The following is a 24,079-nucleotide window of genomic DNA, read 5'->3' on the forward strand; positions in this document are numbered from 1 at the left end:
TTTCTCCATTTTTTCCCTGTTAAAAGGGTTTTCCATGGAGTTTTTCCTCAGTGGATGTGAGGGTCTAAGGACAGAGGATGTTGTTATGATGCCATGTAAAGCCCTTTGAGACAAACTGTTTGTAAAAAACGGGCTATACAAATAAAATTGCCTTGCCTTGTCTTGTGTTACCATGTAGGGCACATGTGTAAAACATGTTACCACATGTGGAAAATGGGTTCACATGGAAATTCACATGTGATTCACGTACAACTGGGCCAAAAACCAATTGTGCAATGTGCAAATTTTTTCACGTGAAGTTCATGTGGTTTTTCTGTAAGGAATGGGTTCGTTTAATTGTCAAAAAAAAGAAAGGAAAAGTAATTTCAAGGTGGATCCCAAAATAGCATCCATCTCCTGCTCACCTCCACTGTGACAACTAATGTCAGGATCAATTAAGTCATAGCTGAAAGAAAGAAAGAAAGAAAGAAAGAAAGAAAGAAAGAAAGAAAGAAAGAAAGAAAGAAAGAAAGAAAGAAAGAAAGAAAGAAAGAAAGAAAGAAAGAAAGAACCCCAAACCCCCCTCAAATAAAAATAATAAACTGATAAATAAAAAGAAGGCAGCATAATGCTATCAAAATCAAAAACTATGTTACCCATGGCAACAGTGACACACTAATGTTCTCAGAGACATAATAATATATCAGGCTTTACATAAACAAACACATTGTTAGCAGGAAACATTCACTGTTGATTTGACTCATTTGATGTAATGAACTGACAGATGATATAGACGGCTGCCATCCTGCCATCCTGCCAGCCTGTAGCCTACTGCTTATTCTAAATGTGACATTCATGACAGAAAAACAATCACACAGTAATTATGATCTGTGGCTGCTGATGAAACCACAACCTGCACCTCCAGTGGTTCAACATTAGACCTGGTATCTGTACCTCCAGGTAACTGCTGGGGTGAAGGTTTACCTCACTATCTCACACACATTTACAGTGTAGGGCGTGGTGGTGGAGAGAGAGCTAAACAGAACTAAAATAGGCTCAGCCTCTCAGGGGAAAGAGCTGCTCTTTTTTGGAAGTTGATGTGATTTTGAAGGCGGTTGCAGCAGACTGACAGTCAGACTCTGTGCTGCCAGCAGCTATTTAGAAACCGCTCCACAGGGGGAAACAGAACATATTCTTCACTGTATGTGATTCATAGGCAGCATGTCCCCTTCACAACTGAGGGAACAGAATGCTTTGGAGCCCAGAGCGGAAGTCAAACCTGATCCATAGAGTCAGGTTGTGTCTTCATTAATGATCTCCAATAACAAAAAGCAGTCACTTCTATAAATGAGTAGTTCATCATCCTGGAAACCACACTTCCTTCATTTGGTCTTCTCTCTGCAAGGCAGGTGAATAACTTCCCCAACTTCTGGACTGTGTCAGATTATTCCTCCTCCGTTGTGTTGCTTTTAAGCCGTTTTGCAAATATGTCAAGTTTAATATTTATGCACCAATAACTCACACAAACAACCCTGACTGCTTTTGAGTGTGCTAAATATTCAAATCCATTTCCAAGTCTGAACAGTGTTACAGACTGAACTAACAACTAGCGGGAATCTTTAGTGACATCCCTCATTTGTATGAAGCGTTGGATAGATGACTAACCTGGATGCACATGTACACTACAGAATGTACAGTATGAGTTAGAGAAGTTTAGCAAGATGCTCTGACCATCTGTGAAAAAATATATTACCAACAGCTTTCTTTACTAATGTGTTCCTGTAGGTGTCTAGTAACAACCTCTCAATTTATTTATTTCCAAATCCACTGGGAAAATTCTGGAGAGCTAATCTAAGTTAAGGTCCCCAGAGGGCTCGGGTGTAAAAAATAGAGATGCACGATCCAGTTTTTTCTGATCCAATCCGATACCGATCGGCCTGCTGGATCGGCCTCATTCATCCGATATCCGATCCAGCCAATTAGTCAATATTGAAGGAGATATCCGATCCGGGTATCGGATCGGTGCATCTCTTGTCAAAAAGAAAGAAAATTGAAAATTCTAATTCCCCAGTATGTAACTTATTTGGCTTTTTATTAGCAAAACTCAAACATTGCTTTCATGAATACGTATTTCACTGAAGTGGAATCACACCCGCATACAAAAGAAAGCTTTGTCGTACCTTAGAATGAGTTGTTACAAGTCATTACAAATATACAAGGGGGGGCGCACCGAACCGAGGCGGCCATGTTGCATCGCCATTTTTTACGTTGAGTGGCAGCGTGACCGTAGGTAACCACGGAAACTCAGCGGAGCTGTCGGCTCGGGGAGAAAGTTTTCCAGGTAGCGCCTGTTAAAACTGTCACCACTGTGTAGTGTGAGGAAGGACGGAGGCACTGGTGTTGCATTCAGGTGCAGTCAGGCAGACGGCTGTCGGCAAACCAACCGGATGTCATTTTACTCCACCAGAGAAAGACGGTAAAACAATACCACATCACCATGACAACATATTGTCACGCCTGTATTGTTTTGCCTCGTGCTGGTGGACCACTTGTTTACATAGAGGCTTGTTTATCCTGTTACATGCAGCGTCTGTTGTCTGTCTGACGTCTGCCCGATTTCACGTGAATGCAACATCAAGAATACGTTCAGATATGCAACAGCACCACTAGATGGAGGGAATTCCTACATACTATACCTTTAAGCTTGTGAGATCTCTAAGTATGGTTTTAAGGGGTGTACAGTATGTATGGTACAGCAGGTGCAGGTAACAGCCTCAGTTTCTGTTGCATTCAGTCACACAGACCTGCTCAGCTGCTGCAGGCAGAGTTTTAAAGATCTGGGTCAAACTAAACCTTATTTTAGTTGGTTCATTCATTAGCTATTTTATCATTTCATTGAGGTTAATTACTAGATCTACAGTAAAGTTCTATTTGTGTTAAATTTTGGATGCTACACTGGCTTCTTTTTTTAAAGGCAATACAGCAGTGTGTGTGTGTGTGTGTGTGTGTGTGAGCACCAGCTGCCATTGTCTCAGCTCATTTCCCAACACATAGTGGACTCTAATGAGCTCTGCATTACAGTCGTCCTCAAGAAACCAGTCACATCACACTATGTGTTTTCTGCTGCTGCTTTAAATCCTGTCATTTATTTCAGTCTCAGGTTTACACACACACACACAGACACACACAGATACACACATCAGTCGATTAATTGATCTAACACACTTCAAAGACCATCTGCAACTTCCAACAATCCACACCCAAGGTACTCTCTCTCTCTCTCTCTCTCTCTCTCTCTCTCTCTCACACACACACACACACACACACACACACACTGTGGTGAGGTGCAGGGGGAACAGCAGACTGGGGACAGGTGGACAGGACATTCCTCCAGCGCCATTGTCACGTTACTTCACTCCTCACACATCATTATCTCAGCAGCTGTTACTTTACAGCACAGACACACAAACACCCAGGAAATAAACACACACATCAGTGGGCGCACATTAGCCAGTTAGAGCTGCACTCATGGACTGGAAACAATAGCAGACTGTCAGTCAGCTTAGTGAAATCCACACAGACAGTGTCTGAGCCTGAGCTAGGTTCAGATATGGGATGCTTTTGTGGTAGTGTTTCCATAGTAACAGGAACTTCAGGTTTTCATTTAAAGAAAATTAATCAACAGTTATTGTATTTTATTTATTTATGTTTCATTTGTAAGGAGACCACATACTGTAACATTATTGTCAGCATTTGATGCATTGTACCACTGTTAGCTTGAAGCTAATTTACTTGGGCAGGTCACAAGCAAAACACAACACACACACACAGACACACACAGACGAAGTGTAGTATTAGTAAGTCAGTGTTTGTCGTATTTTTAAACTGAATTCATTATTTTGATTATTTTAAATTATGTTTTTGGCATTTGGTCCAATGAGCTGCAGAATATGAATAAACTCAGGCTTTGGTAAAGAAGTGAAGAAAACATTGAGAGAATAATATAAATAACGCTTGATGACCCTAGAACGTGGGTACAATTAACAAAATAAACCGTATGTCCCTGTTGTTGCTTTGATTAGAGGGTAGGCCCTGATTTGTCCACAACTGCAATTACAATGTCAGAGGTAAAGGAAGTCAGGGAGGGGAACAATGAAGGCAGAGACAGACCATAATCCACGGGTAGAGGCATGATATGGTCTGATGGAACCCAAAGCATCACAGCTGTTTAAGCCTTTCTGTTTGTGTTGCACAGTCTCCAATAACCATGTAGCTGCCTCACAAACTGCCTACAACACGTTCTACTGTACATCCCAAACAACTCCATCCAAACTACCATGGAGGTCTCTCACAGGAATGGTTCTGTGGGTGAGTGAAGCTCAGCTCAGGTTTCTAGGCGCTGGCTGCTGGCTGCTGGCTGCTGGCCGCTGCCTGTGCTTCAGACTGTCAGCATGTAGCAGTGGCTCAGTGTGCAGGCTGGAGCAGGCTTTCAGCAGGTTCAACACACTCCCCGTCTCATGAGGCTCTCAAGTATGTGGGCTATGACAAACACTCATCTGCTGCTTCATGCACTTCTATAACTGTTAGCTGTTTGTCAGTGAACTGACACGCAGCTCAGGTCAGTTTGTGATGAGCATGAATGTTCTCAGCAGCTTCCACAACCATCTGCCATTTGGATCCTTAATGATACATTCTATGTGTAGATGGATGGATGAAGTTCTACCAAGGTGTTATCACTAAGTGTATATTGTTATTTATTGTATATGCACATACTGTATATCCAATATGTATACACACTGTATATTTAGTCTCATCGCATTCAGAGGTTTATGTTTTAGTTGTAGATCATAGGTGATACAGAAGTAAATTAGGGATGTCACAATTACTTGTTTTCACAATTAATCGCGGTATTAGCCTATTAAACGCCACAATTAATTGATCGGAAATATTCCTAAAAACAGATTATGTATGAACCGTGTCGGCAGATGTGCACCAAAGTGAAGGTAAACGCACAGATACTGGTCAATTTACCTAACAAAGCTCAAACACACAGAGCTGCTCATGTAACCACTGTAATGAATGATATTCTATTTAAAGGGACAACGAGGAGTTTCTATTTGGTTATAAAAAAGTCTCACGTTAATGTGGATGAATCTACACTACCCACACTTGTTAATGGGCCCATTTTCGATAAATATATCGTTTTGTCTCTATCGTTATTTTGTTGTTATTAGTGGTGGCGGAAATGCTGGTCGAGCCGGCCAGCGTTTCTTTACTTTTGTGGCGAGTCATGAGAATAACGCTGCCGAATCGCCGTTTATGGTCGGAACTACGACGGTATGTGATCGTCTTTGAACCTCTGACTTTAATTCTTGATGAATGAAAACATGAGTCCGTCTTGCGCCAGTCAAAGAACTTCATGTGCGCGCAGAGGCTCATAAATGTAGTGTGAAAACTCCTCGTTGTCCCTTTAAGATTCACAGTTACTGTAGATCTGTCAGTACAACTGCACTTTTAATCTCTGCTTCTTAGTTGACAGAGTAGTGTTGGAGGTGTGTGAGTAAGAGATGCCTGATCCGCTCTGTGGTGGGTGTTTGCGGGCCACGCGGTGATTATGGTTCACACAGCTCCACTACACAAACAATATAAATCACCCCCCACACACTGCTTAAGTCGGCCCTCAATTAGTTGTGTCCTTGATATGAAACATGTGGGTCCTCACAGCCTCATTTATGAGCTGGTTGTTTGTGCAGCTCATTAAAAAGTGAGTAAACCGTCAGAGGAGCAGAGGGAGGCATCTGGATCACTTCCACCAGCAGCAGCAGCAGCAGCAGCAGCAGCAGGGATATGGAGCTCTGGACACTGTGCCCAATGAAAAAAACCTCTGTTATAGAGTCTCTGTGTGGACAATCTGGAAGAGGTATTTTTTCAACATTTTAGTTTGATCAGATACTGTAAATGACCTTGAAAGTCACTCATGTCCATTTAAAGGAGAAGTGCCTTTTTTTTTTTTTTTTTTTTACAACCTGGACCTTATTTCTGGCATAAAATACAGTCTTTGGTGTCATTAGGAGAAACTCATTCAATTCACCAATATGCTGTTATGATTCACTAGTGCTGTTCCCCTCTGAGTCTGGAGTTTCCTGTTATCATCATCTGGGGTCTGTAGATTGACCTACAGTACTGACCTCTGAACTGGATGATGTCATCTCTGAGGCTCATTCACTCTGCCTCTTTGTGTATCATTTTTATAACTATAATACCCCTGGCTAAACACTATTATTCTTCTTTCTTTCTTTTTTTTGTGCAACTGTCAGCTTGTTTACCTGGAATTTGCTGCTGCTAGTTTTGTGCAACAAGGCTGAATATTTGTCAGATTTTGAGGTTGTGGACGACGACTTTGAACATAACGGATGTCCTCCTCACCGTTCTGAGTCTAAGGATGAGCAGCTCTTTGAAAGGAGGACGAGGAGGCAGAGAGAGGAACATCTGGCCAGAGAACAACAAACTGCTGCATGTCCAAGAATACATGGTAAGTGGTGGTGTTCTCGTGAAACAGCACTAGTGAATCATAACAACATATTGGTGAAATTAACAGTTTTCACGGCAGATAATGTGTTATTTAGAGGCTGCATTCTCTGTGCCCTGATCACTCCCACTATATGGATATACACGGCTCTGAATGGATCTAAATATTGTCTGAAGGACTCCTAATGACCCCAAAGTTATATTGGTGAGTAAACAATCGGATTTTATGCCAGAAATACGGTCCAGGTTGTAAAAAAAAAACAACAGTACTGCTCCTTTGAATTTGAACAACTTCCCTCAGGGCGGCGCTATAGAGTTCCTCTAGCAAAGAAAAAGATCTACAAGGGCTCCTTTATCCCCAATGCCATCTGCATAATAAACAAGACACAGTAAAGGGGATTTTATTTTATTTTATTTTTATTTTTACTATCTGTATGTGATGTGACCGCTGTTGACTTTGTTTTGTCTCATGTAAGCCTTGCTGGCAAGCGTTTGTGTTCTGACTGTTCTGTCTATAAGTGAGACCAAAGATGAATTTCCTGCCTTGGCGGGACAATAAAGTTTTTTCTAATTCTTCTAATTATTTTCTAATTCTTTAACAGGGATTAACTTTGAATGGTTGTGTACATATGTGAAAAGGTTATCATCATTTTTACAAAGGTGTTTTTTGTGTGGTCACTGATCTTTGACCTTTAGCTACTGAAATTTTATAAATTTGTCCTTGAGTCCAGGTGAACAACAACAGATTTGAAGGCCACACTTACTGTGTATTTTTTAATTCTATAGATCTGTTTGTAGAGTTCCATCCATCAAGATCCATGATCACAGTCTGAGGGAGAGAACTAGTTACTGTGGGGTCTGCCTCTGCAGCACAGGGCTGGACAGAGTGATGGATCAGTGCACCTCTACAAAGGCAAAAATGCTGATAGGAAAAGACAGAAAGAAAATCAAAGACTGATGGATCCCAGTTCACTTCTGTCATTAGAACCCTCCCTTATCTCTCCCTCTCTGCCCCCCCCCCCATCCCCTCTCAGAGCTCAGCCACCCCTCGTCTGACCCCTCAGCCCCTCCTTTGTTGACATTCTGACTCTGTCTCTCTCAGCCAGCGCCCCTGGCCTCAGCTGTCAGCCGTTAGTATTCCTGCTGCCAAGGCCTGGGACTGCAGGGAGCCCTGGCAGCCTCACACACACACACACACACACACACACACACACACACACACACACACACACAGTGGAGTGGCCATCACCTTCGTCATCTGGCATCCCTCAGGCCAAGGCTGTGTTTTGTGTTTGTTGATGAGCTCAGCTCCAGCAACAGACCAGGGGAGTTTTCATTCTTGCTCATTTGCTATTTTGTCCATTATTTCCCTCTCACTTCCCTCACAGTGATGTTTCGACACTAATACAGGGTTTGCATTATTGATGAAGCTGCCACCCTCCTCCTCCTCCTCCCATCTGTCTAGACTGAAAGATGGTGGGGTGGAAGGGTGGAGGAGATGGATTGGTGGAGGAGAAGGAGGGTTTAGGAAATGGGTGAGTGAATGAATGAGGGCTGTAAGTAAATACTTAACTAACACACTTACACACGTCTTCAGTAAAAGAACCAGGCACATAAATGTGCTCTGCCTCACTATCTTTCATTTCAACCTGTGACTTTGTAAAGGAGTTTGTGGTCTGATGGTGGCACCAGATCAAAGGTCAAGGGAAGGATGAGGGGGTCAGCTGAGTGATGTGGGTGTTGAAGTGTTGGACAGCTGGACCAACAGAGTCTACAAAGCCGACCCTAACCCCGGGACCAAGAATTAAAATTCAAAAAGAAGTGCTTTTCAGATTATAGAGTATCCGTATAATATTGCTGTCACTGGCAACCTGCCATCCTGGTGAAGAGTCATGACGTGGATCCACACTGTTACCTCAGGTCGAATCAGACATTTTAATGCAAATGTTCCCCAACAACAAGTGTGTTTTCTATGCCATTCAAAATTGTACCTTAAAGGAATAGTTCAACATTTTGGCAAATTGGCCCATTGCCATAATCCCTAGTCATAGCAGTAGGTTCGTTACCTTTAATTGTCAGTGCAAGCTATTTTTAGAACAGTGGAGCAGAGCCGCAAGCTGCTCAGAGCTACGCTACAGAGGCTCATGGGATTTCTTGGTTTCCCTCATCAAACTCATCAAATACACAATCCAACAACTCCAAAACGCTCTGGTGGACAAGTTGTGACCTGCACATTCACCTCGCTATGAGATAATAACAGAACGTTACCAGACAGAGTTGTTTTAGAGGGAAATTCATGCAAAACCGCTGATGCACGTTGCCTTCAGGGGCAGTTTTTCAGCAACCAGACTCTGTATTTACCTCTAAAACAACTCTGTCTGGTAACGTTCTGTTATTATCTCATAGTGTGGTGAATGTGCAGGTCACAACTTGTCCACCAGAGCGTTGTGGAGTTGTTGGATTGTGTATTTGATGAGTTTGATGAGGGGAACCAAGAAATCCCATCAGCCTCCGTAGCGTATAGCTCTGAGCAGCTTGTGGCTCGGCTCCGCCGTTCTAAAAATAGCTTGCACCGACAATTAAAGGTAACAAACCTACTGCTATGACTATAGGGATTATGGCAATGGGCCAATTTGCCAAAATGTTGAACTATCCCTTTAAACTTAAAAACAGATTATGAAAATGTGTGCATTTTGCAAAAAAAGGAAGACAGAAAGAAAAAAAGAAAGCCTCTCAAATGTTACAAACAAATGATCTGCTCACATGAGGTGGACTATTCAACAAAGCAATAGGAATGTTTTTTGACACTCAAGTTTTGGATCCTGTCACAACCGGCCCCTGGGGGCCAGTTCCAGTGGAGAAGCAGCAGACTGCTGGAAATGTGTCATCGTGTTTAATTGGAATAGCAGGAGGACATATCTGAGCTGAGCTTTATTTACCTGGCATCACTCAGTGGAAACCAGCTACTGTTGCTGATTGGTTTAAACAAATGCAAACACACTCAGCATACCGGCTGTGTGAGGCTACACTGTCGGTGATCAGCATGTAGATGAGAGAGGGGTCTTGTGTGATTAAATATAAATTTTGTCTTTTTTTCAGAGTGTCAGATTCTGTGTTTGTCATCTTCCACAGTGACACACAACAGGAGCAACACACTGATTGTCATTCCCTCCACTCTGGGTCTGTGTGTGAGTCAGGCTGCTTTAATGTTGGCACCTTATCGTCTGATCCTGCTGTTATTGTTGGCGGGGAAAGGTGGGGTGGGGTTGGGTGGGGGCGGGGCAGTATTACTTCCATGTCTACACTTTATACACCCCCATCAACATCTAACAGGTGCACGACAGGAGAGCATCAGTATCCAGGACACTCACCAAAGTCAGCCAGTTTGAGCTCTCCGGTGTCACTGATGAGCAGGTTTTGTGGTTTTAGGTCGCGGTGAAGGATGTACCTCTGGTGGATGTAGGACAGGCCTCTGAGCAGCTGGTACAGGAACAGCTGGAAAACACATGGAAACAGAGGGCACTTCTTAAAGCTCCATACAGTATAAAGGTAGATGTTTGTGTTAAAGCTCCATACAGTATAAAGGTAGATGTTTGTGTTAAAGCTCCATACGGTATAAAGGTAGATGTCCATGTGTAGTGTGATTATAAAGCAGCTCTAGCTTCTATATTAATACTGTGAAAGTATCAAAGCCTCAGTCCACAGAGAAATGCACATAGCCTGTATTCAGAAACTGAGCCGTCAGGACTTCCTGTCACTTTGTGATGTCACAACAAGTACACTCAGCTAAGCACTGAGCTCTACCACAGGAAATTATGGAACATTACCATAACCCTATGTAAAAAAAAAAAACAAACAAAGAAAAAAAACATGGCATATATATTCCTAATGTAACAAATTTCCTTTTATGACCAATTGATTTCTGTCTAAATCCCCACCTCCCTGTGGTGGAAGATGAAACAGCACAGGTCTATAATGTAGGGAGGTGTGGGGGAACCTGTTAATCACTGAGGTAGGACTGTGACTGGATTCAAGTGTAAATGAGAACAGACATGAAGCCCACGTTATTTACAAACAGCTTAAAGAAACGTTGTCTCCGGCACAACGGTGCACACACACTAAAATCAATACTGAGCCATGAATCAAAAACACCCCCTTCATTCTCTCCACTCAAAGTATTGAACAGTGATCAAACAGATGAGACGACAGCACACGTCTGATTTCACAGCTGACTTCCTGGGAGCTGCTGCATCGACCAGTCAGAGGCAGAAATAAATTAAACTGTCTGTTCCTGTTCCAGTTTATAAAAAGTGGCTTATGATGGATCGGATCAACAAGCGCCTGCTGCACGAATGTGTGTGAGGATCTAAGAGGAGAAGAGGACAGACAGGGGACAAGGAGACACAAACAACAAACAGAGCTACTAAATAAAGATGGGTGGGGACGATGTCTCCTGTTCATTTTAGGGTGAAAGGCACAGGAGGAGGGCAAGCAAAAGTTAAAATCACTTAAAGGGATAGTTCAACATTTTGGCAAATTGGCCCATTGCCATAATCCCTTTAGTCATATAGGTTTGTTACCTTTAATTCTCGGTGCAAGCTATTTTTAGAACGGCGTAGCAGAGCCGTGAGCTGCTCAGAGCTATGCTATAGAGGCTAATGGGATTTCTTGGTTTCCCTCATCAAACTCATCAAATACACAATCCAACAACTCCAAAACGCTCTGGTGGACAAGTTGTGACCTGCACATTCACCACACTGTGAGATAATAACACAACGTTACCAGACAGAGTTGTTTTAGAGGTAAATTCATGCAAAACCGCTGATGCACGTTGCCTTCAGCGACAGTTTTTCATCAAGCAGTCTCTGTATTTACCTCTAAAACAACTCTGTCTGGTAACGTTCTGTTATTATCTCATAGCGTGGTGAATGTGCAGGTCACAACTTGTCCACCAGAGTGTTTTGGAGTTGTTGGATTGTGTATTTGATGAGTTTGATGAGGGAAACCAAGAAATCCCATGAGCCTCCGTAGCGTAGCTCTGAGCAGCTCGCCACTCTGCTCCACTGTTCTAAAAATAGCTTGCACTGACAATTAAAGGTAACAAACCTACTGCTATGACTATAGGGATTATGGCAATGGGCCAATTTGCCAAAATGTTGAACTATCCCTTTAAAGTTGAAGTGTATTTGATCTTATGTATACATTGTACCACATCCACCTGAGACCAGTCCTGTGTCTAATGCAGCATGGCTCCATGCGGAGGGGACATCAGCAGAGGTTAGAGTCAAACTACTGTACCAATAACACATGGAGGGCCAGCAGTCCCACAACAAGATTAGGTGAGTGTAGCTGGGTCTGCTGTAACATTATCACCCCCACAGAGGCAGTTAGAGGAGACACAACATCTTTGTTTCTGTCTCTTACACAACTCACAGTCTCCTTCTACAACACATCAGAGCAGAACAGAGGCAGGTCTTCATGTCACCGTTGGACACCTCTCCTGCTCCTTCTGCTCGGTGTGTCTTATGTTTAGTTTTTCATCTGTCTGCTTTAGTAATAGTGATACATTTAGTAAAATAAGTGTACTGTATTTGCTGTAATGGAGGTGAGGATCAGTGTATTGGACTTGGAAGCACTCCTCCTCTTCCCTGCAGTGAAGTGAATAGTCAGGAGAAATATCACCAGTCTAGACTAGAATGGAAACAGGTGATAAATGCAGCTATGGATGATCAGTGGAACTGGTGACCAACAAAGAAAATAAATATTAATCATAAACTGCAAGACAGGAGAGAAACCAACAGCTTAAGAAGTTAATGGAAGCTGGTGGAGACCAAACTAGAGGTAGAAACAGAGTCAATTTCAACTGATCAGAGCCATGAAATTAATGATAATGTAACTTTGGGTCTGTTGGATGTGTATGTAAACAAGAAATAAAAGATTTTTTTTAAATAAATGAACTGTGATTACTGCTATTATAATTTAATTTGGAGCGAAAATGGTGTTACTAAACTGCTACTAATATCATGAATACCAATATTACCTTATTTTTTAGTATTCATACTATTATATTTTTTGTGTATCATTATGGAGTGATAGACTTCTACCTCAATTCCATTGTACTTGCAGTGACAATAAGGATATTCTGAATCTACAGTCTCCATCAGCTGGGACTGAAGCAGCGTCACCTTTCTCAGTGAACCTCGATGTGACTGTGATAGGGTCTTTTACTTTTAGATGGGAACCAACAAGATCCATTCTGTCACTCTACCTTTGCTCAAATTACTTCACTATTTCTCATCTAGTGTGCATCCCGCTCATGTTATCACATTTGCCGACTCCTTATGCAAAATCCTCTCAGCCTATGAATAACAATAAGTAGATAATTAATGATATGAAACTGCAGTTCAGTGTTTCACATGAAAAACCTACAGAACATTTAAAGTAAGAACAATAGTTGAGTCTAGACGCTCTCACTGACAAATACAAAAACAGCAAATTCATGCAAACACTCATGAAAATGCATCGATGCACTTTTTGCTGACAAGTCAGATGAATAAAGATTAAAATGCATTTAAATTTGCATTTTTACAGCCAATTATTTTACTGCTGAAATCAAACACAGTCCCTCAAACCTGCCTGCAGCCCATGAACTCAAACTGCAACAACTAAACAAATTCAGTTTTTAATATTAAGCACTCTCCACAGACTGTGTCTGCGGCTGCTGGAACAAGCTTCAACAACAGAATCCTAAAACGTGCCCGCAGTCACAGCCGCATTCTACTTGTTTTGTTTGGTTTCTCCTCGACGTGTCAATCAACAAATAATGAAGCGAATATGATGCTGCATTCACTTTAACTCCAGCTCCAGAATTCCGTTCTCATTTCTCTCTCGTCTCACTGACAACACCGTCTCGGCCAATTAAGCTGATTGAAGTGCTGTGGAGTCCAATCAGGGACGGGCCCTGTCTGGCATCTGGAGTCACCGGGTCAACGGTTCACTATTCCCCCTCTCAGCGGGTGAGAGATGAACTGCCGTGCAGGAAATTAGCATGGGAAATGTGTGTTTACTCATGTATATCAAACATACCTCTGAAAAGCCCCGGCGCTGTAAGAAGTGCAACTTCACGGTGAAAAGGAAAAACGCTCTTTTCTTCTCCTCAGTAAGCTCTTTAATTCAAACATCAGCCTTTTTCTTTGTCTGTCTGGTTTCAGATGGAAACATCTCAGAGCCATTTGCATTCTAATACGATGGAAAAGTGAAGTGAGGTGCTGCTCACTGACAGTTCTCACAATAATAATACTGTAGTAATAAAACTGTATTTTTCCACTGGGTTTCATATGCCCTGTCTAAAATTGGCCAGATCAACACTTTACATTTATAAACGGAGGTTTGCACCAGTCAGACAGACTTAGCATGGTCAGTGGTGGACATTTGGCCCGGTGACACGTCGGACATCTGCTTCCCAGACAAACTCACTCAACTATAATAAGTGACTGTGGGATGTCCATCTGGTTGAATGTATTGAGAGAAACCCTGTCACAGCGTGAGGAGTGAACTGGAAAATACAGACACTGCAAAGTGTTGGAGACAAAGGGAAGACCACAGAGCTCCACCGAGGACGATGTTAAACAACATACACCGGTTTCTTCTATTTTATCTGCATCTGCCACAGAGTTGAGTGGATTTATCCCTGGGCCAAGCAGGAAGAGTCAACCACAGGGCTGGTCAGTCTGGCTGACTAAGGTGGTGCCAACCTGCACCTGCAGGTGGAGCTCCAGCCAACCAGCTCAGCTCCTCGCTGTGAGGCCACAGTGTTAATCACTGTAACACTGTGTCGCCCACAGCAGAAATATGGGAACTAGCCTCATTCAGTTCACTAACTTTACAAATGTGGAACCTATAGTTGATGAAATCCATTACTGGTACACTGACTGACTGGTGCTATGGAGAGGAAACAGCCCTCTTTAATGACCAATCTACATTCGAAGTTTCCCATTAATGTCGAACTTCACATCATCATTAGTCATTAGCTGACTAAAATAATTTTAAGCTACAACGATTGGACGTTTGCTGCTGCAATGCGCTCTGGGACTTGGCTCCTCTCCCACAGTTCTAAGTTTAAGTTTATACTGTTGTACTTTTGACTTCTGGTACTTTTTTTCAGTGCAGCATCTCAGTGTTTTTACTTCACTGGGGGGATTTAATGTCCAGCCAGCTGATGGAGAATCTCCAAAATAAAGAACGCTGTTAAACTCAAACACCCCTGCATTCAGAAGACATGACCTTCTATGAGTTGTATCCGTTCACTGGGCCTGTCTGATGTGAATGTAAAGCTCACTGAAGAGAGAAACAGAATGTGTTGTTGCAGTGTGTGTGTGTCTCTGTAATCATAATGCATTATTAGCTCGTAACGGCAAGAAAAATAAGCAGCACAGTCCCAGTTAAATCAGCCATTAACGTGATCTATCACCTCTGGGGTGACCCTGCTGCCTGCTGCCTGCTGTTTCATCAGCGCACCAATAAACACACTGCCATTCTTCTAATGATGAAATACTCACTGCCACCATCGCCACAGCTAACAGGCCTCTCTATCAAGATAAGCACTGTGTAAAAATGTTTGGATTAGATTGGCTCTGTGTTCAACGTAGTGGAGTCTGGAGCCTTTGTCTGATATTCAGTGAACAGCAAAGCATGAAGCAACGTATCAAAGTGACAGCAGCAGGCTGGGGTGCATGTGTGGCGGTCTCACTGAGGACAAAAACAAAGAAAAACACAGAACATAGAAGAAAAACAAACACATTGGTTCCAATGTGATGTTAATATGGGAGACGGCGAGTGAACAAGCTGGGAGGAGTGAAGACTGACTAATCTGGGACAGAACAAAGCAAGATCAATAGTCCAGAGCTCCACTGGTGGCAACACAAAAGTGCTGACAGACAAAACTACACTACTAAAAAAAAACTTTTCTTTCATTAGCAGACGTGTCAGGTTTATCCACTGGGAAACACACTCAGGAATCACAAGCAGGAAACTGATTTTCAATGTAATAACTTGTTTAAAATAAAAATGAAAACATGGATGAAAGTACTGGGACATTGAACTTCATGTTATTAAGATAACACTGAACTCACTGAAGGCCAGCAGAACTCTCCATGTTTTCTCTCTGCTGCTTTCAGTTTTCTTCTTTGCACCCCTGCTCTGGGATTTAACCTTAACATACCTTGTAGCGCCACGTTACGTAATAATGTAATACATTTTCACCTCATGATGTAATAACGCAGCATGTTGTAAAATCTGACACATTTTGTAATAAAATTCTTGAAAGCAATATGTAACTTTGTACATATTGTAATAATTCTAATTGTAATAATTGTAATACATTTTGTAATAAGTTGTTACATATTGAACCAAATTATTACATTTTCTATATAAAAAAACTCACATTTTGCAATAAGAAAAAACATATGAACTTCACATGTGATTTTTCATGTGTGAAAAATTTTGCACATGGGACTCATGTTCTTTTGGCCCAATTTTATGTGAATCACATGTGAATTCCTGCGTAAACCCATTTTCCACATGTGGTAACATGTGATCACATGTGCAAAATGTTTCACATGTGAAGTTCATGTGGTTTTCTAATGCATTATGTAACAGCTCATTACAAAATGCGGCAAAGTTTATTACCTATGGCGTTTAAGAATTTTATGACAAAATGTGGCAGATTATTACAAAATGCGGCGTTATTACATCATGTGATGAAAATGTATTTCATTATTACATGATGCAACTTCATTACATAATGTGGCGCTGAACATGATTAAACAAACCCAACTTGCTACAAACAACTAATTGAAACATCACTGCTTTAACAGCATGTGGTTGGAATAACTTCATCCAAGACGCTAGTGTGTCGTTCTTTTACCAGATGACAGTCTGAAGCCGCGCTGGTCTGATGACAGAGAGTTCCTGTCCGCGTCTGCATAGTGTAAATGATTTGGTTATTTGTCTGAGTATCAGCTCTCTCCATCACCATCTGTCAGATCCAGGCTGGATCCTTGATACTGACACTGACGGCCAAAGTGCTACCAGGAGCTTCCCCTTGTAATGTGATTGTGAGAGCAAATGCCGGCTGTTCTCTGGCTCATAGACAGGGTCTGTGGGTGTCAGGTTCCCATTGATCTATGGAGATGTCACCCAGCCAGGGCCCTTCAGCTGAATGCACATCATCTAATAAGAAGAGCACTTGAGCAGCGATCTGGATGAGGTCATACTCACTCGTGTTCAATTAGAGCGCCGCTGCTAACAAACTGCAGTCGAGTGCATAAGGGTGAGGAAGTTAACAGCACTGCACAATGAGACTCTTCCATTAGATTCTACTCTGGGTTATCTGGATCAGCACACACACTCACACACACACACAGCTCTCTGTTACTTGACCAATAATCATATTAGCAGAGAGTGTTAATATGATCCAGAACCAGTAGAGCCACTAACAGCTTTTATGTTGCTGATTAGTAAATAGGAGGACGGTTGAGTGACTGTGGATGCTGCTCATGTTCACATCAACAACTAATGTTACAGTTCATTGTCTCAGAGCATGTGCTGTCACCACAGACCATCTGATGTTTTATTTATAGTTTATATGTCATATGAAGATGAATGAAGGATTTAATTATACAGTGAATATTCATGTGTTGAATATCTGATGATATTTGATGGTTTTTGTGTGATATAAAATGTATGTTATCTTGTAATTTCCCTTTTTAATTGTTTATAAAAATGAGAACTGATATTTTGCCTAATTGTAAATCAACAGGAGGGTTCCCAGAAATAAAAGCAATTACTAAAAAGTAATTACTGAACTCTTGCTCATTTTTATTATAGCAAAAAAAGAAGAAAAAAAGAATGAAAATGTGCAAAAAAAAATGCAATTCAGATGGATTCAACACAGAATAAAAACTAGTGAGATTATTTCATATCTTAAAAGGGACAACGAGGAGCATTTCCACCACTAATAATAATAATAACAAAATAAAGATAAAGACAAAACTATATATTTATCGAAAATGGACCCATTAACAAGTGTTGGTAACGTAGATTCATCCACATCATTATGAGACTTTTTTATAACCAAATACAAACTCCTCGTTGTCCCTTTAAATCAAACAACCATAATGGCATGGGATTATGAAAACTAAGCAACACAAAACTTGTCCTGAAATCTGAGACACACACACGCACACAGTTGCTCTGATGACATTTGAGTGTTTCAAACACATGTTGTATGTGTGAGATTAAAACCTGTCTCTGGGAAATTGAAGCAACTTTCAAATCAATCTGGAGAACATGGGTTTGTCTGATGGTAGAGGGCAGCACCAGTCATCCACATAGAGTAGAGTTATTATTCTGATAATAATGTGAACTCTTTCTTCCAAATATCAACAAACGTCTATATTCAGAATAGGAGGAAAATAGACTGTATAAGAATACAGCTGACTCTTCCTTCTAACACACATTTTCCTCACAATAACAAAGCACAGTTCAAAGTCAGTCACCGTAACCAGAGGTGATTTCAACTTCTCCACAGAAAGATCATCCCAGGTAACTGCAGAATGAATCTAATAAAGAGAACACTGATGACTGCGGTCCTGGTCATAGCTGCAGGCCTGAACATTTCACTGCAGGAGAACACTCAGACTTCTCTCCCCAGCATTAATCATTCACACATCCACTTCTTTCACTCCACATACGCTCCACACCTAATTGAACCCAGTCATAATTTGCGATCATTTATCTATATTCACTCCCCCTGAAGATACAATCATCTATTACATTCAGCAGCACGTGGAGCTGTAATACTCCAATACTCTGTTGAGCTTAATCAGATAGGACTGGAATTCCATTTTAGAAATGAAAGAGTTTCCAAATGTTCTCTCCAACACTTCTCTGGAAACAGATAGAATGACTAATAAAAGGAAAATTATTTCGTTCTTCCCACATGAGTAAAAAGTAATTTAGAAAACAATATAAAAAGCACTGACAGAAAACTATGCAAACAACTCCACAGACTTCACCTAGAATCAATCACAAACCATCACATTTCTACCAAATAACATCCTGACAAAGATCTGAATTTCTCCTCCAACGTTTAGATGTAAAAACTAAATCAATCAAGAGAAGAGAAACCAGAGGAATCACTCAGAACAGTCAGGAAATAGAGGAGATTTAAAGGGACAACGAGGAGTTTGTATTTGGTTATAAAAAAGTCTCACGTTAATGTGGATGAATCTACGCTACCCACACTTGTTAATGGGCCCATTTTCGATGAATATATCGTTTTGTCTCTATCGTTATTTTGTTATTATTATTAGTGGTGGAAATGCTGGGCGAGCCGACCAGCGTTTCGGTTTCGCGGACGCTGCCCGGCGAGTCATGGGAATAACGCCGCCGAATCGCTGTTTATGGTCGGAACTACGATGCGCGCGGAAGCTCATGGTAAATGTAGTATGAAGACACGTTGCTTTCCAAAACTCCTCGTTGTCCCTTTAAGACACGGTCTCCTTTCCAGTTGTTTGAAAGTAACCTACAGGATATCCCCCTGAGAATAAGCCCCACCCAACAGATAATCTGCTTTTACCACACAGAGCTTCATGCTTCACAGCACATCTCCTGAACCATAGCTTTATGGTTTATTCCTCCAGCCCTTCTCCTTGAGAAACTAAACCTCATTTTCTTTAGAATGGTGACTTATTCTTAAAGACAAAGGTATATTCCCCTCAGACAAACTGTGCTGCAGTGACAGTCTTATCAAACCTGGACTAAGACCCTCCAGTTACTGTCCGATAAGCACTAGAAACAATACTTCTACCCAGACAGACTCTTTCAAAGAAAGAACATTAGACTCTAGATTGAATGAATATTTTAAAAAAAAGTGACAAAGCAAAGACAAGTCTGTATTTTCCTACAGACCAACAACTACTGTTATCACATATCACACTGGTTCACACTGCAGGATGCTGCCTCTGCCTGCATGCTAAGTGAACCTGCCTTCCAACAACATCATAACATAAAAACATTTGAAACAAAGAACACATAATGCATACTGTGTCTGTTCTGATGATATTTTTTAAGATTGTAAGTTGTGATTTCTATACGATTAAATACCAGAATTGTTTCATAACACTACGATAGTGATGGCTTTTTCACAATCCTTTAAGTATAGCAGCTGTAACATTACGTTCTATTGGCCAATGACCAGTGAGCTCAGACAGAGATAACTACATACTAAACTAGAAATGCCAGAGTCAGTTTGATGGATAACACAACCAATGTGTTAATGTAGAGTAGCTCAGTGCAGCAGGAACAAAGCCACAGGCCCTGAAGTCACATTATAAATCACAACTAACAAGTAGCAAAGTCTGCAGGAGCCAAGCAACACCTCACCCTGCTCGCTCTGAATAATCCTCAATTATTCATGTGAATCACAATTAGGATGCTGTCAGGCAGCAGGAAAAACACATATTACTTAGTGTAAATCCTCAGTGGCAAAAAGGTAAGATGTTAGAAAACACATGTAGCCTCAACTGCTCCAGTAACTTCCTGCATGCCAGATCATACAGACACCTCCAACACCAACACACGGCCTCATTCACTCCATCACCGCCTCTCCCTGCCTGTTCATCAGTCTTACCAGTAGTTAGAGAGGAGAAGAACACTCTCTAACTCTGTCACTACGTCGGCCCTGACAGCTCCACTTGTTCCAGTGTCTGAACACACCACATCAGCTAAAGTAAGCTCTCATATCAGTTTCATAATGTTCTTTAGTAAAACAGTGCTTTTTCATAATAAACTAAGACTAAACTAACTCCTGAAGACAGATAGGTAGATTAGATTAGTGATGCTCATTAACACCACTGTCCATACCTCCATCCATGGTGTTGGCTGACAGTCCTGCCTCTTTCATTCAGCTCTGAGTTACAGCCCCAAAATATACATCTTCAACTTCTAATATTTCTGTGTCAACATTTCCATACAATGTGAAGTTGTGTTGTGTTTGTTGTTGTCACTTCATGTGTCTGTTCATCATCAGAGGCAGAAATGTGCGTAAAGGGTCAGCTATTCTAAATTAGTGCAAAGTTCCTCTTTCCACCAACCTTTGTCTCTCCAACAAACAGTATTAAAGCTTTGGATTAGTTTGTATGTAGCTTTCTCTGTGCTCACAGCCAATGAGCAGTTGTTTTGATGACTAATGATGTATTGTATGACAGACATACTTGTACAAAAAAATGAATTTCATTATTTAAAGGGATAGTTCACCCAAAATTCAAATTTCACTCAATATCTACTCACCCTCATGTCAACTAAGAGCTGTGAGAATTTTCAGAGTCCTCCGTTCCTTCTCTGAATTACGGGGGGGTCCGCGCAGCAGTTATTTGTCCATATAATGGTTGTGAATGGATACCAACTTTCTTCGTCCAAAAAGACACACCAAAAAACATCCAAATACCTCCATACTGCTCGTCTGTAATGTCCGTCTTGTATTGAAGCCCCGACATGAGAAATTGTTTTGAAAAAAATTAAATAAGTCTATATTTTAAGCTTGTTTGTAGCGGAAGCTCCCAGTGTCTCAGTTCACTGCTCTTCCTGTGTCTTCCTGTGTCTTCCTGTGCGAGATTTGCACTGACCGGCGGAACAATTTCTCATGTCGGGGCTTCAATACAAGAAGGGCATTACAGACGAGCAGTATGGAGGTATCTGGACGTTTTTTGGTGTGTCTTTTGGACGAAGAAAGTTGGTATCCATTCACAACCATTATATGGACCCCACCGTAACTAAGAGAAGCCACAGAGGACTCTGAAAATTCTCACAGCTCTTAGTCGACATGAGGGTGAGTAGATAATGAGTGAAATTTGAATTTTGGGTGAACTATCCCTTTAAATAGAAATTTAAATGATTTTCATTTTCAGGTACAGAAACTCATGTTGTGACTGTATGTCCACACACACACACACACACACACACTTTTCCTAGTAACTTTCAGTGAGGTTATGAAATGCGAGGTAGCTAGCCTGCGTGTGTCTGACCACCACAGCCCGTCGACCTCTGTGGAGAAGTTGTTAGTTGTTTCTCTGTTGTTTTCTGTAGATTGACATTTGTCACTCATCCCCACCTGACATTTGGCGGACTGAACCCAGCACTGTGATTGGTTGCTGCCCCCTGCTGCGAGGCCAGGAACACGCTGGATGAGTTGCGTGTGCATCGTGACTGTAGAATATCAGGGATTTCATCCATGTTAATGGATTAGAGCGGACACGCTGGCCGTGTGACACACTTGTGAAACGCTGGTCTGTCGCCTCATGGCTGCGTCACATGACCTACACATTCAGAATCTCATGTTTTCTTTTGTTTTTTTTTTCTCATGTCCCATTCCAGCAACATTACATAAAAGTGGCACCTTTAGTTTCTGTGTCTCAGCTGCATCTGTAGATAATAAAGCCAGGTAGAGACACATTGCACTGCAAAAACTCAAAATCTTTCCAAGGATTATGTGACTATTTCTTGTCAAAATGTCTAATTTCTAGTCAAAACTAAACACTCCACTTTAAATAAGACTCATCACCTAAAAATTAACTTGTTTTTAGATAATTTTCACCTGTTTCAAACTAATTTTCACTTGAAATAAGTAGAAAAATCTGCCAGTGAATGCAAGATGTTTGTGCTTGTAATAAGAAAGAAAAACTTGATCCACTATCAGATTTGAAAATATGCTTGAAAGAAGTAAAAAGTGTCTAAAAACAAGCTGCTTTTTAATGTGATGAGTCTTATTTTAAGTATCATGAGATTTGTTTTGACTAGAAATAAGACAAATATTCTTGGTAAGAGTTTGAGTTTTTGCAGTGTGAGAATATCATTAGCCTGAAAGCAGCATGGTGACTCTGTACCTTGACATTGTCTGGATGGAGTCCTCCAGGGTGTTTGTCCATGTACTGGCACAGGTCAGTGTGCTGGAGAAAGAAGGAAAAGAAGCACAATGTTAACACAGTCCACTGAGAACAAGTTATGGGAAATCAAACAGCATTTATCCTGATGTTATGGTGCTGCAGGATGTGTGAGGGGACTGTGTCAATAACTGGACCAATCAGCTGCTCTCTCTGCAGAAAGGAGGAAAGTGCTGATCTTCCCTGATGTCAACAAGATGAAACTGGTTTATTTGAGCGTGGCATGCAGAGCAACACACTGAAACAACACTGATATTCATGATCCACACTTCAAACCTGCTCTCTGACCCTGTTTCACTCTCTGTGTTTTGATGCTCTCCTCTACATCTCCCTAGAATATTTCGCAGTCTTCTCCCCTCAGCTCTTTGTCTCTGTATTTCACCTTCTTCCCCTCGGTCCTCATCGGCTTTAAGAGACAGAAAATAGGAGGCTTTTTCCTGGTGTGAAAAGTCTTCTGTATGTAAAACAGCACAGACTACATCAACATCAAACCAGTGGTCCACAACATGTTGGCAGGGCTCGTGTGAGCATTTTTAAAACAAGTATGTCTCCTTTGAAAGCTGGATCTTTGACATGTAATATAGCCACCAACAGGGGGCATCACACCATCTCATTAAATACATTATTGATGGAAAGCTGAGTCAGCTGGTGCTGGAGCAGAGATCTGGCCTCCCTCAGCACTTCAGCATCAGAGATTGACCTGAATATAAATGTGAGCATCAGAAGGAGCTGATAAATATGCAGAGTGAACACAGGGGAGCTGGTGGGGTCTCCACCGGTCAGGGATCTGTATCTTCTAATATTAAGTGTTGACAGTGTTGTTGATGATGATGAAGTCCTTCAGGCCAACTGTTCTGACTGTTGGTTTTGGAAAAACAATCTCTTCCTCAGAAGGAAACCATGGAAGTCCTTCTACAGCGCTGTGCAGTGTGGACTAGTCTTGAGCTGCTCTTTAAAATAATCAAGAGGAAGCTTGGTAGTAATCACCATGTTTCCCCTCAGGTTTCACTTCAAGTACCCAGACCTGCAGTTCCTCTCCTCACCACTAGAGTGTCTCTGACAGTGAGTCAGTCTCTGTAGACTCCCATGTTACTGTAAAAACATCAAACTTTACAGCACCACCACTCAACATGTTTCTAGCCTGTAGCACCACATTATGTATAATGTAATACATTTTCACCTCTTGATGTGCCATGTTTGTCGCAATCGTTTGTTTGTCAAAATCCTTGTTATATTTAAGTACCCCATGTTACCCCATTTCCACAGAGGACTACAGATGGAAATTAGCGGCTCTGCTAAATCTGGTGCAGCCATCTTTTTATTTTTCTCAATAGTTAATGTCACTGCACACTGTCCTTTTTAAATAAATAAAAAAAAATGTAATAACGCCACATTTTGTAGTAATCTACCACATTTTGTAATACAATTTTTGAACGCAATGTTCAATAAACTTTGCACATTTTGTAATAAGTTGTTTCATATTGTACCAAGATTATTACATTCTTTTCATAAAAAAGTGCAACTCCCACATTTTGGAATAATTTGGTGCAATATGTAACAATTTATTACAA

At 41.3% G+C, this 24,079-nt stretch overlaps 1 protein-coding gene across 5 annotated transcripts in view; it reads right to left on the minus strand.

The window, feature by feature from the left end:
• cdk14 (cyclin dependent kinase 14) overlaps positions 1-24,079 on the minus strand; it is a 213,205-nt gene that overhangs the window by 83,088 nt on the left and 106,038 nt on the right. For all 5 annotated transcript variants that reach the window (XR_015037945.1, XM_085803392.1, XM_085803395.1 and 2 more), the window contains 2 exons: positions 22,452-22,514; positions 9,879-10,002 (listed from right to left, as the gene is read on the minus strand). Coding sequence is in view for 4 of the 5 variants with exons in the window: in XM_085803392.1 (XP_085659518.1) it covers positions 9,879-10,002; positions 22,452-22,514 (187 nt within the window). In the remaining variant the exon portion in view is untranslated. The remainder of the gene's footprint in view (positions 1-9,878; positions 10,003-22,451; positions 22,515-24,079) is intronic.

This window comes from Trachurus japonicus, chromosome 16, assembly GCF_045865225.1.
Source record: "Trachurus japonicus isolate A0001 chromosome 16, Traja_1.0".
Classification (NCBI taxonomy): Eukaryota; Metazoa; Chordata; class Actinopteri; order Carangiformes; family Carangidae; genus Trachurus; species Trachurus japonicus.